Below are 18442 nucleotides of genomic sequence, written 5' to 3' on the forward strand. Positions count from 1 at the left end.
TGGTTCTGATGTGACCCCCTTCTCTCTTCTTCCTTCTTCTGCCCAGGATATATTCCCCTCACCAGCTCCCCTCCCCTGTACCTGTGATGAGAAAAGCGGGGCAGAAGAGATTGGGGGAAAATGACAGTGACACCACTTACCAAAGGCCTGAATGAGTTCAGCTTGTACAGCCCAAGTAAATTTCTTCACCAGGCAAAGAGTTGTGAGGCCAGCAAAGAGCATGTTGTAAAGAAAGACAATGTAGAAGTTCCCCAGCCAGTTAAACCTCCCGAAGTCACCCAGCAGGTCGAACCGCGTTATCCCTATAATGGAGAAAAAATATGATCATATCTACAGGCCCCCAAGTCCCTTCCCTCTATTTCGTGAGATGATGGACTCGTTATTTTGTTTATTCTCCCTTCCTGAACATTGTCACAGAAAGAGAGAGAAAGATTCTCTCAGAACCTATAAAAATCCACTTTCCAAGCACTGCTTCCTTCCATTTAATCCTTATCCAGGTGTCAGCAGCACAAACGCAATCCACCCAAAATTCAGTTGCCCGGAATTTACACTATCCCCTGTAACATGGTGTGATTCTGTAAGAACAGCACGGCTGTTTTCTCATTTTTCCATGAAAAACGTTTTTCATTTTCCATTACCCCAAGCAATGAGAAATTACAGAGTTCTATACCTGCACGGTGCACCCTACAACCAGTGGCTGATGTCCCTCCTCCTAACTCTGAGCCCATATTCATCGAAAGCTAAACTGCAGACAGGCCAAATATGCCTCTGTGTGCTTCCTGTTTTCACATACTTATACGAAAAGCGAAGAATCTGAAATCAGATGCAGATTGCAGCTTCCTAACAATTTTCATTTTTGTTTATTTTCTAAAAAGCGCATTTCTAGCCTATATGGTTCCAAAAAGACATATGGGGGGCAGTGCTTAGCCAAAAAGAAGGGATCAAGTATTTCAGGGATAGCGCTTCAGTGCCCAACCTCTGCAAGATCAGGGGAACTACATAAACAGATTAAACCGCTATACTTAGCTTGTACTATTTATGCAAGTCACAGAAATTAGGCTTAGTATGTGCAGTTTTTATTTTTTTAAGCCATACAGCCCTGGCTATACAATTTCCACGGCATGACAAAAGCAGCTGCTTCATGGAAGCAATCTCCGGAAATTGTGGAGAACGGTGCAAATGAAGATGAGACTCACCCAATGTACGGGACAAAACAGGGAGGGCTGAACTCAGCACTAACAGGGAGACACAGTTCCCAATTATCTGCAGAGAAACACAGCCAAAAATAAGTGTGTGAGCTTGTTGCTAGCTGCCCCTTCACAACACTGGAGAGTAGTTCCTCCTTCACCCTTAGATCCGCTCTCCCACCCAGATGTCAAAATGGGCAGAGCCTTCCCTTCAACTGTCCACTAGCAAAAGCAAAATGAGAAACACTGATCAAATGTGGCTACTTGGACTCTTAGAGGCTGCCAGATTCAGGACATCCCCTCCTTGATGACAGGGCAGGAGGCAATTCGGGCCGCTCACAGCTCTCCTAGGAGTGGGGACCTTCACTGGATCATGGGTCTCCACTTGGTGGGCGAGGCTCCAGAGGCACAAAGAGTTAGATGGTGGCACTGCACACCTTCTACTGCCAAATGCAGGTAGAGCCTCAGTGTCGTGGAATGAGTATACACCGGCAGCTGCCTTGGCTGGCCACCCACTTCGTCCCTTCTGCACAAGAAGCATGAGGTTGTTTGGACTCCATGAGGACCTGCACAGGAGAGGCGGCTCCTCCTGATCCCCTCCCAGCACTCTTTCCAATGAGCCTGAAAACTCAGGTGGCTTTTGATGGAGACGGTCTATGGGACAGCAGCATGATCAGCCATGGTCACGAGCCTCCTTCCAGTTAAGAAGCTGCGTGCTGCAATTCTTTCAGACCCTACCGTCAAACCTTGCCTCCCCGTCCCTTGCCGTTCCCAAGCCCCACTCACAATCCCCCGCCCCACGTCCACTGACTGCGCGTGAAGTTTCCCCACAGTCCTGCGTCCAGATTAAAGGCTCCCGAACCATGAAGATGCAGCGGCCGATTCTGCTTCCTCTAGTTAAGATGCTCAAAGTGGTCCCCACTGCCCTGCTTTCTGTTGCAATTCTAGCACTCATGGCATCATGAAACGGCATCCAGTGGGTTTGCGGGTTGTTGTCCCCAGTGACAGCAGCCAGGCTTCGAATCCGTCACGCAGCGTACCTACCTTGGTCATGGCAGTGTCGTGTCTCTCAGGCAGCAGTTTGGTGAACAGAGGGGAGCTGTAGAAGCCCACAAGAGAGGAGACCATGAGATAGCTAAGCCAGGAGAGCATTAAGGAAGAACTCTGGAGGGGTAGTTGTCAACGGGGAGCGCCAGCCAGCAGTACACTGAGCAAATAACACACAAGCCAACATACACGTGACAGTATTTTTGATCAACGCTTTGGGCCTCCCTTTCTTCCCATAGAAAAGGAATGTGGTTAACCGGCTTGCTCTCCTGCCCATGTTTCATGACTGGGGCAAGCAGTGAAGATGCAGCGGTGGCGCAATGACACTGCGAGTGAGTTGGTGCACATGAAGGCTATGGGAGAGTCCAATCATTTGGCCGGGGAGCCGGCAAGAGGAAAGGCACCCAGACTCTTAAGCAGCAGGGATTGTGAGCGAAAACCTGCCTGGCAATATTCGCAGCAAAAAAGGTCGTGGAGAAGATGCCAAAAAGGCACACTTGCAAAGGATACAATATGAGGACCACCTGCAAAGCTGCCCCAAAAGAGCCAAAGATGGAGAAGGACACTTTTCCTAGTGGTGCATCCTGTGAAAGAAGAGATGAAAGAGGCATATAATCAGGTTATTTTGGAAAGAAGGAACTGAATACATCAAGTCTCAGGATTTGTTAGGGGTTTGTCCTGTGTTCAGACTCTTACCCTTGAAGATAGCTAGGCAAGCAGGTTGTGGGCAAAGCACAAATGTATGACCAAAATCAAATTTGTGTGTGGTACAACTGCAGTGTCTATTCTTTTCCCTTTCTCAAATGTCTGTCCCTTACAGCAGGGGGACGCAGCCCGTATCCACCCAGACCTTCACTGCAGCCTCCCGGCAATACCCTGATGCCCCCAGCACTGAATTTCTCCTCCTCCAATCTCCCTGCCACCCGCATTCTCTTCTCCTTCCACCAGAGATCTGTACTCAGATTGCTCTCTCTGTACTTCTGCCAGCAGCTGAGAAAGAGCCATCTGCATCAAGACTGCCAGGCACACATCCCTTACCTGCAGCCTGGGATCATGCATGACTTTTGGGATGCCCTACCTTCCAGTCCTCCTTCATGGACCACTGCCTTGTCGTGCTGAAGGGGCTTGTGTCACTCAACGAATCTATGAGCTATGCCATGCAGGGCCACCCAAGACGGACAGGTCATAGCAGAGGGCTCTGACAAAACATGATCCATTGGAGAAGGAATGGCAACCCACTCCAGTTGACCGGTTCTATGAAGGCCTACAACACCTTCTAGAATTAACTCCAAAAAATGATGTCCTTATCATCTTCATAGAACCGGTCAACTTCAGCCTCTTCAGCACCAGTGGTTGGGGCATAGAATTGGACTACTGTGATGAGCCTTTGATTGTGTGGATCACAACAAATTGTGGCAAGTTCTTAAAGAGATGGGATTACCAGACCATCTTATATTTGTCCCTTGAGAAACCTATATGCGAGTCAAGAAGCAACAGTGAGAACTGGACACGGAACCACTGATTGGTTCAAAATTGAGAAAGGAGTTCAGCAAGGCTGTATACTGTCGACCTGCCTATTTAACTTCTATGCAGAGCACATCATGAGAAAGGCGGGGCTAGATGAATCACCAGTTGGAATTAAGATTGCTGGGAGAAATATCAACAACTTCAGATATGCAGATGATACCTCTCTCATGGCAGAAAGTGAAGAGGAACTAAAGAGCCTCTTGATGTGGGTGAAGGAGGAGAGCGCAAAAGTTGGCTTGAAACTCAACATTAAGAAAACTAAGAACATGGCATCTGGTCCTCTCACTTCCTGGCAAATAGATGGGGAAGAAATGGAGGTAGTGACAGATTTTATTTTCCCGGGCTTCAAGATCACCGCAGACAGGGACTGCAGCCAAGAAATTAAAAGACGCTTGCTCCTGGGGAGGAAAGCTATGGCAAATCTAGACAGCCTACTAAAAAGCAGAGACATCACCCTGCCAGCAAAAGTGCATATAGTCAAGGCTATAGTTTTCCCAGTTGCAATGTATGGCTGTGAAAGCTGGACCGTAAGGAAGGCTGAGCGCAAAAGGATTAAGGCCTTTGAATTGTGGTGCTGGAGGAGAATCCTACGAGTCCCTTGGACCGCAAGGCGATCAAACTGGTCAGTCCTAGAGGAGATCAACCCTGACTGCTCTTTAGAAGGCCAGATCCTGAAGATGAAACTCCAATATTTTGGCCACCTAATGAAAAGGAAGGACTCCCTGGAGAGGAGCCTAATGCTGGGAACAATAGATGGCAAAAGAAGAAGGGGACGGCAGAGGATGAGGTGGCCAGATGGAATCACTGAAGCAGTTGGTATGAGCTTAAGTGGACTCTGAAGGATGGTGGAAGACAGGAAGGCCTGGAGGAATGTTGTCCATGAGGTCGCGATGGGTCGGACACAACTTTGCAATTAACAACAACCACCTTCCTGCCACAGAGGTGTCAAAATTCTTTCAGCCCAAGGGCCAAATTGCATGTTGGAGCAGCTCTTGGACGGACCACATTCTGGTGGCAGGTAGGGCCAAGGCAAAAGGGGCAGGGCCAAAATGCAATCCCATTTTAGCATGAAGCTCTTATGGCCAATAACTAAATGCCTAGACAAGCATTTCCACCTTTTAGACTGGAACAGGGAAGCAGAAAAGCAGGGAGCCCAGGTGACAGGAATGAGCGCAGGGCCGTCTACATGGCCTGCTTAGCACCCCAGGCAACCTGGATTCGGCCCTGGGGCTTAAGGCTCAAAATATTAGCTTTAGGAACATTGGAAGCAGCCGTAGACTGAGCCAGATCCATGATCCCCTGGTCCAGGCCTGGCAACATTGCCTGGCCGTGGCTCTGCAGGGGTTCAGGCAGTTCTTCCAGCCTCCTGGAACAGTCGGGAAGCGAACCTGGGGCCTTCTGTTACTGAGCCATGCCCCTCCCTTGGAGTGTGCAGAGAAGTACCCGGGGAAAACCCAGCAGAAGAAAAGCAGAGGAGGGCCAGGGCTGTGGACACTCTTCATTTTCTTTTATCATCATGAGGGTGGACATGCGCTGTTCCTTTTCTTCTAAGAGAGCTGCAACTTGCAACTCTTGCATGTGTAGGACACGATTGCTCTCGGTAATAAAGCCAAACATGCACAGTTGTTGCAGGCCGCTGCCACCATGGAGTCTCCTTGGTCCGTTGTTTGTGCAACTTTAGTGATTCTGTCTTGGGTGGCTGTAGCGACAAGCGGCGGTTCCTCCTGTCTCCATGTTAGGTTAGCACCTGTCTCACTAGTAAACTGGAATGTGTTACAAGCTCCAGCGCTTGCTTATCTTTTTGCACTTCTATAGTCAGTAGAAGCAAAATATGTGAATAGGATCCCATTAGCCCCTCCAACACTTTAAATCCTCCACAGCAGATACGGGGGTCGCAGGGAGAAGAAGGGGAAAGTCTGCTTATGGGATATGGGGAGGTCCACCCCAAAGCAAATCTTGGCGAACCACCCTGAAGATTAATTAGCAAAATTTCTACAAGTCACAAATTCAGCTTTTCTTGTTTCTCTTAGTGCAGATTCTGCGCAGAATCACAAATTCAGCTTTTCTGGAGCACAAGTTTAGTTTTCTAAACTTTCTAAACACAAGACAGGGAGAAGGCCATTCCTGCTGTTGATTCTAACAACTAAGCCTCTTGAACTTTTGAATTTAGCTCGGCTTTGTGTGTGAAAGAAAAAGAAAAGCATACTAAAATTAAGCCACTCCGTAGGGACAGAAAGAAGGCAGCAAGTCTGAGCAGTAAAGAATCATGGTCTGGAGGAAGATCTAGCAGGAGTAACAACTCTTCTCTCACCTGGATTCCTCGTGGCATTGCAGCATCATCCAGCAGCAGCTCCAAGACGTGGAAGCAGACAACAAGGACAGAAATGGCCTAGAAAAGCCAAGGAGGGTGAACACGACAGCTCAGCACAGCATTCTCAAGTCTTAAATAGCATCCCCTTCAAAAATATACTGGTGCTCTTTTAGGCATCTGATAAAGGTTGAGAATCCTGCTTAACTCTCAAAAAACACTGGAGGTGCAGAGAAAGGAGGACCCCTGACCGAGTCAGAGAACTCAACTTGGCTGTCAGGTTGTCGTCTTCTTCCAAGCAAGGACACTGCACAGGGGACCAATCCAGAAAGCTGTTCTGAAGGTTCCTCTAGAGCAGCTCTTTGCTGCCCCTTAGAGGTTTCCTGGCCAAAAGGCCCGAGATGTTTTTCCTGATGGGGCAGCAATTTAAGCCTCACTAGACTTCTGCAGCATCACCCCAAGCCCACCAGCACCCCTCTTCCTGCGCTAATCCAGGAGTCACACAGAACTCCTCTTCGATCAGAGTGGCACAGTTGCTCATTTTCATTTCTGTCGCCAGGCAGAACATTTAAAGGTGCGGCTGTTCAGGAACGAGTGCTCTTCATTCTTCGCTGCAGAACAGGATTGGTGCCTGCAAGGCTTATATGTTCTTAGAAAAGGGAGGATTATCAACAGGTAACGTTGGAATCCCGAGGCTTGGCTCCTAGCAGCAGGAACTCCAAGCTACGATGTGCTGCTATTTTTGGTAATTTTTGCCGTTCCCCACTCCCCGCTGGCATGCAGCCCCAAACACTTCTCCAAAGCATTAGTTGACCCTCGGGCTGGAAGAGGTTCGACACCCCTGCTTTAGGATATGCCTCCAGTATTTTTGCTCACCGCAGCAAGAGAGTTCTCTTCCCTGTTCTGGAGCCAGAGAGGTGGGGAGGGATGGGCTCAGCAGCTGCACAGCCTGCTTGGAGGTTCCAGCAGGACAGCCCAACTATTGTATCCCCTTGACCAAAGAACGGTACTCTTCCATCTGAGATGGTGGTCCTCTCCCACCGAGCACACAGCTCCAGGAGGGATGTGGGTGGGTGGAGCAGTGAGGGAGGAAGGGGATGCCCACCCAGCCAGCCAGATCAGCCGAATCAACGTTTCTGAGCGGTCTCGCAGCCAGATCACCCTCACACCCAACAACTGCACAACAGTTCCTTCGGCAGTCCCAAGGCCAGGAGCGGTTTGGCTGCTGCATTGCTAAGACATCAGAGCACTCTGGAAGCACCAAGGGGCAAGCATCAGCAGCACCTTTCCCTGCTCTGGAGCAGAGAAGGGAAATGGGGCTGGCAGGAGAAGGCTCTCTTGGGCCCTCCTCAGACACAGCACCTAATCCAGCCAGGGCACATGAGCACAGCGTTCGGCTTGGTGGAAAGAGCAGGCCCTTCGTATGCCAGCGAATCCTTGGCCTCGTGCAATGGGGTACCCAGTAGGAAGGCTGATGCAGAGGAAGCTTCCGGCGGGCATTTATTTAGCTGCTACTTCTCTCAACACAGAGAGGTCAGCCAGCTCTAAGAGATACTTTAAAGATCAACATATACCAAAGTGGGTTTCAGGCCAGACATTACCGTCAAAGATAGCAAGGACAACATGGCCAGCGGGTAGCCCAGGTTTCTTTGCCAAGCTGAAGCTTTGCGACGGGTTTCTGCCAAAAAGGAAGAACACACACAACACACAGGAGCTGAATAATTGGAGGCTTAACAGCTCCCCAGATACACTTTTTGTGATGATTCCTCAGCTCTACAATCCGTGTTCATTCTGCCTCCTCTGCCAGGCCTGGGAGACACCTGGTCGGCCTGGGAATGCAAGCCGGCCTTCATTTCCCCAGGTGGTCTTCCCTCTCCTTTGGCCTCACCCACTTCCCCCAATCATAAATCCCTGGGTGGCTTCCCAGCTTTGGTGTAGTTTTCCTCCTGTTCCAAAAGCCCAAAATGCCTCTTCTCAGACCTCACTGTGGGCAGGGAGAGCCTGCAGTCAAAAGAGGCTTTTTATGGTCTCATCTCTTTGCCTTTGGCCCTGTCCCCTTTGCTGCCAAGCCCACCCAAAATTGGAGTGTGACACCATGCCATACCATGCACAGAAGCTGATACTAGATGCCAAATGTGGCCCTCTGATGAACTGTCATGAAAACGAAAGGCAAGTTCATCCAGACAACTCATTATGGCACAAAAACAAAACAAAAACACAAAAAAACACAAAAGCAAAAACCCGAGCTCTGTCTGGTGAGCTCTTGAAGATGCAAGTCTTGCAGGGGGGCATAATTTCAGTACTTCCTATCACCCTAAAGAAATCGCTAACAAAACTAAACAGCCATGCTGGCTGGGGATAATGGGGGCTATAATACAACATTGGGACTTCCAGCCTCATCTCCCCTCCCTGCTTTATTCTTACCCAGTGTTATCCTGTTCATGTGAATGGCGAGATATTGTTGTCTCAGCACTTCCATATCAAAATTGAGCCAGCAGAAGGTTTTCCCTGAGCAAGTAAAGAATGGAAAAAGGTTGCAAGGAAGGACAATCTGAATCGGCAGTGCTGGCCACACCTGACCACCTCCCTTCCAAGGCCTTAGAGCTTGGCCTTGCACACCAAATGCAGGCACCGAATTCCAGGATGGGAGCAGCCAAGTCCCCACCCCATTCAGGCTCCGCTGGGCACTTACCCGAACTGATCTTGCGAGAAATGGCGGCTTCCTCGAACCCTGTGCAGTTGAGCTGCTCATCTAAATCCTCCAGGAGCTGCAGAGAGGGGGATGCTCTCGTGTGAGGTTGCCGCCACTTGCACCCATCCCACCCACCCTGCAACAAATTCACTGGGAGCAGATCCGTTTGCTTCGCTTCCTTCAAGGAAATTATCCCAACACCAGACCGGTGAAAGCATCGTTCCCTCCACTCTTCCACAGGCTCCCCTGGCCAGGCACTCTCGCTCCATCCCCTCCTCTTGCTCCCTGCCCCGCCCCACCTGGCAGGGCTCTGAGCCATCCTCCCATGTGCCACATGCTTTTGCCCTTAAAGACAGCACAGTCTTCCAGAGGCAGAATATGCACAGTGTGGCGGCAGCTGCCATGATGGTGGCACCCTCTGACGTGCAGCACACAGATTCAGGCCTGCCCATGGGTGGCATTTGGGAGAGGCAGCTCTGGCTGGCCCTGGGCCCTCTTGCATACCCAGTGCTGTGCTGAACAAGAAGCTTCTTCCCCAGTTCTCACAGAGCTCAGCCTGACAGCAGAGGCGGCAGCCACTTTGCTGAAGCCAAGCAGTGCTTGCTCTGGTCAGTGCCTGAAAGGGAGATGGCCTGGGAACCACATGTATATCCCGATTTCCATCGCAGAAGGAAGGCAGACTTGAAAAAGCAAGACGGCTCCAAGATTGAGCTGCCGCTTTAGGGACTTCTCCCACAGCCTCAGTCCCTTCCACCTCCCCAGCCAACATGTAGACCAGCCTTCCCCAATCTGATGCCCTTTAATTGCTTTGGACCACAGCTCTCATAATTCCAGATCATGGGCCATGCTGGCTGGGAATGATAGGAGCTGAACTCCAGAAGATCTGGGAGGTGTCATTCCCACCTCCTCCCCAGCCAAATGTATCTTGGTAGCAAGCAGCTAGGTCACTTTCCCAACTGTTTCCCCATCCCCACATTCGTAAGCATGACAAGTGCTGGAGCCAGCTCAGAACTTACCCTGGGCTTCACCAGCAGCGTCCCTGTGACGGTGAACATACGTGACAGGCCGAAGGGTGTGCACACTGCAGAGGCCCGGGGGGAGAGAGAAATCCACCGTGAACTTATCTGCCAGGAGGTGGCGCTATTCTACACACTCTCCAATTGGCACAGGCCAGCCGCTGCCTCCACTTTGTTTTGCCAGATGGACAAAGCTGCAAGGCCATCTTGCTTGGGCAGTGTCAGACACAGAATCTGGCTAACCCAGATTACCAGGTTAACCTTGTGTTGCTTTGCAGGAAACCTCTGCTCTGGGACTCTTCAAAGAGATGTCTTTAGCCCTCCCACCTCCTTTCCACACAGCATTTTCCAAACTCCAACTTAATACATTCAAGGCTGCCTCAAAACAAAAAACAAACAATTCTCCTCTGCAAGGACAAAGGGGAAAAGTCAGAGAAACGAAGCCGGTTCAGCCAAGGTTGTTCAGGGCACCTTTAGTCTAAACACCTGAGGAATACATGGAAGGATGTCATAACAGCTAAGCAAGATGGTAAGTAGGAGGAGATTACGTGTTGGTTCATTCGTAATTCAAGCCAAGCATGCCTGAAAAATCTCTAGATAAAAAAGGAATTTAATCAGCAGGGCCAGCCCTAGTGTTATGAAGGCCGGTGGCTACCTCCAGTAGCGTGTGGGCTGGGTGGGAGGGAAAGCGGCAACCAGGTGCTGGAGCACAGCGCTGCGTTTGTCCCACGGCCTCCCTGAGTCTCCAGCTAGGCAGCTGCCCTCTCGGATGCAGTGGAAGTTGCTGCACTGTGATCGGCACTGAAGCACAATCCCACAGCCCTCTCACTGGAATGTGAGGAACAGCAATCCTGTCCGTTGCCGGAGGCAACAAAATGTCTTGGGCCACTCCTGTCATTCAGATCATTCACAACTATGTAGAAAAATAACAGTGCTGGCACTGCAGTGCTACCAAGCACTAACTCGTGAAATGGTGACATGACTTTCTTTTAAACAATCTCTTTATTTTACCCCATTATTTCCAAGTAGGCTTCATTTTCAAAGCACTTCTGAACTGGCGAAGCAGCAAAGATCCTGCAAAGAGCTTTTTGCAAAAAAAAAAAATAAAAAAAAAAAAAACCCCAAAAACAAAAAACCAGGACTTCCCCCATGTCACTTAGGAAACATCAAGTGAAAGAGCAAACTCTTCAATGAGGCTCAGCACAAAAGAAAGACCAGGAGAAGAAACATATGTGGGAAACCCCAACATTAAGAAGGGAGATATGTCTCAATCTCATTCAGGCTGCTTCATGCGTGAGAGGATTACTACAGGCAAAACACCTCTGCTGTGCAAACACACAGGTCTGAAACAGCCCTTGGTGTGTCAAGAGCAGTGGCCTTCCAATTTGTCATACCTTTAGACAAAACAGACATGTTTGGACCAACTTAGTTTTATAATGGAAGATCACAGAAGGAATTGTAGAGATCATCTAGTCCACCCCCCTTGCTCAATGCAGGCTGTAGATACGGTGTACATCATATGTATCTGTAAGAGCAGAATGTTGCTGGTATGACCCATCTTAGGTCAGGCTATGACCCAGCAGAAGGCCCTGATCCAAGAGCTGGACACCAATGGGCTAAAGCAGCCTTGCCCAACTTGGTGCCCATCAAGTGTGTTGGACTGGGTGGAAGTGATGGGAGTTGCCATCCAACGTGTCTGCACCAGGTTGGAGAAGACTGCCGCAGAGCTGGAGCCGCAGAGCTGGAGTGCAGCAGTAGAACACGTGTTTGGCCTCAAAGGGGGAAAATTCAGTCCCAGGCGTATCCCGTTGTGTCCAACTCTTTGAACCAGGTGCAGCTGATGGGGAGGATGCTTGTTTGCCCGCGACCCCAGAGAGCTGCTACCTATCCCAGGAGAAAAGGCTGGGCTGGGCGGACACATAAAAGAAGACCACCCCCTACGCTAGCGGTGAGCTTAGCAGGTGTATTTAACAGAACACCAAAGTACACACAGGGTTAGGAAGGGTTTATCACTCATCCCACTCTCATTTTAAAAGGGAGGAAGGACTGGTTATCCACCAAAGCCACAAACTACACATTAGCAACCAAACTCAGACATTTAAAGCCTCTGAGCTCTCTGTTTAGATGAGTGGTCTGGCATGGGGTTCTCCCCCCACAGCATCCCAAGAAAATAGGATTAGGCAACATGGTATTTTCGGGATGCTGTGGATTACAACCCCTGTCAGCCCCAGCCAATGTTCAGGGAGCATGGGGTATATAGTCCAAAGCATCTGGAGGGCGCCATATTGTGTTCTTTTGCAACAAAGCATGAAAATGGCAAGACTTACACAAGAGCAGTAGCACTCCAAACAAGGAGATGCATGAGTAGAGGTAGGGGAGGTAGTATTCCCAGAGGTCTGCAGGGAAAAGACAGTGGAAAGAAATATGTTATAGCGCAGACAAAGTGAGGTGAGACCATAAGAACAGAGACAATTCCAAGGCCTTTCAGAGGAGCCCAGAATAATCTTCCTAAAGCTTCCAACTCACAAGAACATATCCACATTCCAAAGCTGGGGGCTTTCCAAGGCTTAGGCTATCAATGGCCCTCATTCCTCTCTGTTTCTTCTAGAGCAGGCATGGGGAGGAAATAAGATCTCCAGATGTTTTGGGTGGCAGTTCTCAGCATTCCTGATAATTGGCTTTGTTGGTAGGGGCTTCTGGAAGTTGGTCCAAAACATCTTGAGAGCCATCTTCTGTCCATCCCAGCTGCAGAACAGTTTTAGCTCAGTGTTGGGGCATACTTGATCTTCCTACTCCTGGGGTTCTTTGTACACCTGGGACCCCAAAACTATCCCTTTAGTGCTTGGCCCAAGTTCACAGCTGTAAGATTTTGAGCCATAATCCAAGAAGCTTTTTCTGATCTGGATCTGGATCCAGGCCCAACCTGTGGCTGAGTCCATTCGTAATAATAGTGCCTTGTCAAGACAGGGCAATATTGAATGTGAAGGCAACAGCCACTCCCCAAATATTCAGGCCCCTGCATTTTTGGTGCCCAGATATGGGGAAGTCTGCCCACCTCGCATGATCCTCATCACTGACATACCAAGAACAACCTCAGACATTACGCAAAGCAGGAGTGGGCAGACTTTTAGGCTTGTGAGATCTACCTTGCTTTTTGCCTGAACCCCAAGGTCCCACTGGAGCCAGATGCAAAGCTGCAGCTCAGGCAGACAGACACAGAATGGCAGAAAAAGGCACCTCTGAACATGCCTAATTTCTGCCCTTTCCTCCTCTCTCCACCTCCTCAAGCTGCCTGGATTTCAGGAATATTATTTAAGCGAGAACAAGGCTATTTGTTGTTCCCAATCATTAAACCATTGGCAACTGGATACCCTGCTGATCTCCTGCAAATCATCCTGAGATTGACAAGTGGATCTCATCTACATTATCTAGACCCAGCTTTAGCTCCATTTTCTAGTGCTCTGTCCTGCATACAAGTGCTTAAAAAAAGCAAGTACCAGCTTGCCCATTTGAACCTGCAGCTAGACAGGCAGCATTTCAACTGTAACACACAGTTTTCACCTTGTGCCCAGAGAGCACAAATTTATTTCCATCTTGTGCACCCCCTGGAGAATGTTTTGCCTACATTTGGAGTTCGGTCACCTCATTTGATTAATACACTCGCTACATGCCTCACTAAAAATGAAAGCACATTGGCCCAGTGCTGGGCCAGACTCCTCCCGGTTACCACTGGCAGTGGGAAAGTCTGGCAATTTACAGCCAAATCTTAAGCAGGCTTACTCAGATTCAAGTTCAGCAATATTCAGGGGATCTCACTTGCATGGAAAGTGTGCCCTGCATCTCAAGCTTCCAGTCTGGCCTGTATTTTGGGACACGTCTGCCTCCGGGCAATGGGGAAAAAGCAGGAAGAGTGACGAGGGCTACTCACCATAGAGAGACTCTCTGCTGGCTGCATCGTTGTCCACAATGGCCGAGGCGACCCAGACCATTCCCAGGATCAAGAGTGTCAGCAACAGGAGGACCACGAAGGTCTCGTACACACGGGCCATGATCCCCTGGAGGGACAGTGAGGAGGTGACACAAAGGCATGACTGAACTCAGATTCAAAGCTGGGGCAGAGTAAGGGAAGCATGGAGGTCAGGGGGACCGCTGGTACCTTCTTTGATCCTGCAAACCCTTCAGACTCGGTGAAGAAGTAGGCAAAGGGCATGAGGAAGACGAGCGAGAGGTTGGAGAAGAGAAAGACCAGGTTCCAGAGGCCTAAGGAGAAGGAGAGAAGGACCAGTTAAGCAGAGGATCCAGTTCAAGTTTTCCTGCCACTGCACGCTGCCTCCTTGCCCCCATAAGGCCCCAAACGCCATCCTCTTTCACAACCCAGGATAACATCCACAACGCCCAACAGTCCTCCTTACCCCCTGTACAATGATGAGTTACCCGAGTCCCCTCTTTTTCGATTACAACACCTATTAACCCTAGCCAACTGTGAAGGATCATGGGAGCAGTAGGCCAAAACATCTGGAGGGCCACAAGTTGCCCACCTCTGAGGCAGAAAAACTCGAGCTCAGAAAATGCGCTGCTTTCCAGTTGGTTACAGGCTTGCGCATTTGATCTGCAGAACACCATCTCCCTCCTGCGCCCCACCACAGGCCGAGGGTCTCGCCTCTGTGGCGGAAACCTTACGCACGTTGCAGCAGGCCCCCTCGTGCGTTGGCTGGGAGAGACTGCCAGTGTGCCCGTCTCCAAGGGGACAGGGCCGGCCTCACACAGGCCCACTGGCTCTCACACATCCAGTTCCAAGTGCCTGGAGAGGCCCACGGTGGCATTTTGAAAGGGACAAGCAAAGCCAGGGCTGGGGACGGGCAGAGAGCTCTGCGAACCAAGATACCACCCTTGCTGCCACTTCAGGTGGTGTCTGCTTTAACAGGCTTGCCCGAACAGCCGGGGACGAGACCAGGTCAAGGGAAGGGGTGGCCCTCCAGACACTGTTGGCCTGCAACTTCCATCAACCCTTGCTGCTGGCTGCTTGGCCAGGGCTGATGGGAACTGGGAGCCAACAACAGCTGGTGGGGTACAAGTTCCCACTCCTAGATTCCTCTTGAAGCTGTCCTAAAGGGAGAGCCTCGGGAGCCCAATGGATGTACTGGAGGCCGGGTCATTCCACAATCAACATCCTGCCCATTGTCCCCCAGCTACGCTCTGCAACCCCACGAGCAAAGCAAGCATCCCTCCTCCCACCCAGCACCACCGAGGGCCCCCGGCAAAGGGCGACTGGCACAGGGAGCTGCGGCGTGGCACTTGCCATGGATGAGGGAGCCGTTCAGCCACTGGATGTAGTAGTTCTGCGGGAAGGAGAGCAGCACCTCGTTGCTGATGATGGAGAAGGGCAGCAGGAGCACAGCGCCTAGGGACACCGCCAAGGTGAAGGTGCACAGGCACAGCCTGGAGAAGCATGGAAGCAAAGGTCAGCGAGGCCTCCGTCTCCTCAAAACAGATGGAGTTTCCAGAACAGAACTCACATGGTCTGTGGCACGGCCAGGGAAGCCAAAGACCTTCTCCTTGCTGGAGACTCTCCCCAGTCCTGGATTAGTCAACCACCCAGTCCTGGATTAGTCAACAAGGCATGCCTGGGCGTAACATTCAGCCATCACTCAGCACACAGTACCGACTGAAACAAGCCATCATGGCTTATTTAAGCCATGGTGGGTTATTCGATTATGCAAATCAGCTCACAGAGTATGTGGACATATATAAATGTCGGACTACCTCTCCCAGTATCCTTCAGGCATCCATACTGGTAGATGATGCTACCAGTTGGAGTATGACACACCAGAAAGGCACCAGTGTGGGGAAGGCTGGTCTGAAGAATCTGGGAAGTGTTCCTTGACTGCTTTGGGGATGGTTCACTTCTTCCCTCACACCTGCCATTACTTTCTCTACTCCTGATGCCTGGATGTAAAGAAGAAATACCAATTTCTGCCTCATTTATTCCCTTAAAAGAACTATTCTAAGGATCTCTTCTCAATGGTCCCCCAAAATGCGCAACAGAGGCACGGGGGAAATGTTGGATTTCTTTTCAGTTCGATTCTCTTTTTATTCCAAACTCTTTTTTTCTATTTGTCTGTGGCTTTTTAAGCAGAAAGGTACACTCATGGGGAGAAAGCAGGTAGGGAAGCAGAGAATGGGGGATGTCAAGGTCAGTACCAGGAACAAGGAGGAAAAAGGAGGAACTTACGCAATCCTGTTGACAGCAGCATCTTCATCAACTAAGAAACAGAAACCATTATTACATTATTATAACATCTGGATCATCACGACATGCTTCCCCCAAGCAGTGCAAAGCAGCAGGCCATGGCCTCTGCCTCCGCCCCTTTTGATCTTCAGAAGCCAGGTGTGCCTCCTGGATGCGTGGGGACCGGAACTTAGCTCTGCCCAGTCCTCTTCCCACAAATGTTTCTGTTAGGTGCAGCAAGTACAGCACACAGATGTGCAACTCACACAGGAGGAAAAAAACCCCAGAGAGGCCTATTAATTGAACGGCTTCAGAGCCGAGTTGGGGAGCCCTACGGAGGCGCCCCGTTGTCCATTCTGCAGCACAAGCCTGACCCTGGGTGCTCGCCACAGGCCCCTCTGGACCACCATACAGCAAGGAAAACCTTCCACCTTTGCGCCAGGCACTTCTGGACAACGTGAGCATGCTGCTCCTTGCTCGTCCAGCGCCTTCCCACAGGGACTGCATTATGCCAACTTGACCCACACTGCCTCATGTGGAAGAGCAGCGGCAGCAGGGTTGGAGAGGGGAAAGTTCAGACTGGCACCGACTCTGGCCAGACCTCAGACACCAGGCATGAGAGAAGTGGCGGTGAAGAGGGGAGCGCCTTTAGAACAGCTGGATTTCCTGGTGGGCAAGAACAACCCTCAAAGCTTTTGTATAGCCTGAAGTGCCTGATTCTGCCTAATCTTGGAAACTAAGCCTGGCTGAAATCTGGGTGGATGACTTAAAATGTTGTGAACCGCCCAGAGAGCTTCAGCAGCAGGCAAAATACATATGTAATGTAATGTAATGTAAAGAAGATTGTGCATTTTTTTAAAGGAACCCTATGCTGATGCCCCATGTATCTGGCTCTTGAATAAGGTAATGGTAAAGGTTTCCCCTTACGTTAAGTCCAGTCATGCCTGACTCTAGGGGGCGGTGCCCATCTCCGTTTCCTAGCCAGCGAGGGAGCCAGCGTTTGTCCACAGACAGTCTCCGTGGTCATGTGGCCACCATGACTAAACACCAAAGTGCACGGAACGCTGCTACCTTCCCACCGAAGTGGTACCTGTTTCTCTTCTTGCATTTGCATGCTTTCAAACTGCAAGGCTGGCAGGAGCTGGGATGGAGCAACGGGAACTCACCCCATTGTGCAGATTTGAACCGGCGACCTTTTGATCAACCTGCTCAGCACACAGCAGTTTAAACCACTGTGCCACCTGCATCCCTTGGCTCTTGAATAGTAGCCCTTTAAGCCAGAACAGGTGGGCACAGCATTCATGAAAACTAGGTCAGTGTAACAGGAGCATGGAGCTGCTCCACGCTGACTCGACCTGGCAGCCCAGCCCACGGGGTATGTTGCGGCCTGAGATCTTGCCGAAAACAAAACCATTCCGGCTGCTGGCAAAATGCCCAGTGAGAGAAGCCGACTAGCTTCTGGGGAAACTTGGGTGGGGGAGGCAGGACAACAAAGGGAGGGGGGTTCTCCATCCCTTGCCAAGCCACTCCTCCTCCTTCCTCAAGCACTGTTTTCTCAGCACTCAGCTAACTACTCCCCAGCCGGCCTTGCATAAATACAGATGGTTTCATATGGAGCACTCCGTTCTTGCTTTGCCATATGGGAGATGACAGCTGGCAGAAGGTGTGCCACCTGGAGCAGAAATTCTGTGTTGGCCCTGCAGATGTTCACAGCAGGGAGACATGACACAGGGAAAGCAATGATCATGCACTGCGTACAAGTCAATATGGCAGTTCAGGCGGGAAGCTCATGCAAACAGACGGCAGCAGAGTAGCGAAATCTCAGTGGCTGCAAGTCCAAGCACAATTCTGTGTCCTCAGTTAGTTTATTGTATTTTTAAATCTGCCTAATCTGCTCTCTCGGGAGATTAATGCTTAAAAGAACCAGATACAATAGAAAATGACAAACAGCGCAGGGGCAAATTACTCTAGGGTTGGAGAAAACAAGGGTATGGAGATAAAAAGGACTGATCCCTCAGCTGACTAATTAATAGGACAGCCACTGAAGAACCGGATGTGTGTCCCCAGCTCCCAAGTCACCGCAGTGCACAGAGAAGCTCCAGCCACATGGGAGCCCCACTCTGACCCACTTGTCCGTACCCAGACCAGATGCAGTAGAAAAATGTGGAAGAGGGGGAAGGGAGATCATTGCCACTGGAATGCATGACAAATGGAAAGATTCCTGCCCCGGCGCTAAGGAAAGCACCAAAGGAATCACACAAGCTGGTGGCAAAGGAAAGCTCCAAAGGGAACATGCAAGCTGGCCACAGGGAATCCATCACCACAGCTATCCATCGCCATCACCAGGTAATGTACAAACTGGGTCCCACATGCCTGCCTCCTGGCATCTGCTGGTAAACCCGCTGTGTGGCAACTGCAGCCAGAGAGCGAACCAGT

General features: G+C 50.4%; 1 protein-coding gene across 1 annotated transcript in view; it reads right to left on the reverse strand.

Annotated features, from left to right (window-relative positions):
• The window catches only part of LMBR1L (limb development membrane protein 1 like), a 37952-nt gene that overhangs the window by 2652 nt on the left and 16858 nt on the right, over positions 1-18442 (reverse strand). Inside the window, exons 3-16 of the mRNA XM_044449540.1 lie at positions 16010-16040; positions 15077-15216; positions 13934-14037; positions 13706-13832; positions 12105-12173; positions 9778-9842; positions 8762-8837; positions 8494-8577; positions 7671-7747; positions 6073-6150; positions 2745-2818; positions 2232-2322; positions 1197-1263; positions 141-302 (exon numbers count right to left, since the gene is read on the reverse strand). Of these exons, the coding sequence (XP_044305475.1) occupies positions 141-302; positions 1197-1263; positions 2232-2322; positions 2745-2818; positions 6073-6150; positions 7671-7747; positions 8494-8577; positions 8762-8837; positions 9778-9842; positions 12105-12173; positions 13706-13832; positions 13934-14037; positions 15077-15216; positions 16010-16040 (1245 nt within the window). The remainder of the gene's footprint in view (positions 1-140; positions 303-1196; positions 1264-2231; positions 2323-2744; positions 2819-6072; positions 6151-7670; positions 7748-8493; positions 8578-8761; positions 8838-9777; positions 9843-12104; positions 12174-13705; positions 13833-13933; positions 14038-15076; positions 15217-16009; positions 16041-18442) is intronic.

The sequence above is a fragment of the Varanus komodoensis genome, unplaced genomic scaffold (assembly GCF_004798865.1).
Source record: "Varanus komodoensis strain SLA01 unplaced genomic scaffold, ASM479886v1 scaffold59_1, whole genome shotgun sequence".
Classification (NCBI taxonomy): Eukaryota; Metazoa; Chordata; class Lepidosauria; order Squamata; family Varanidae; genus Varanus; species Varanus komodoensis.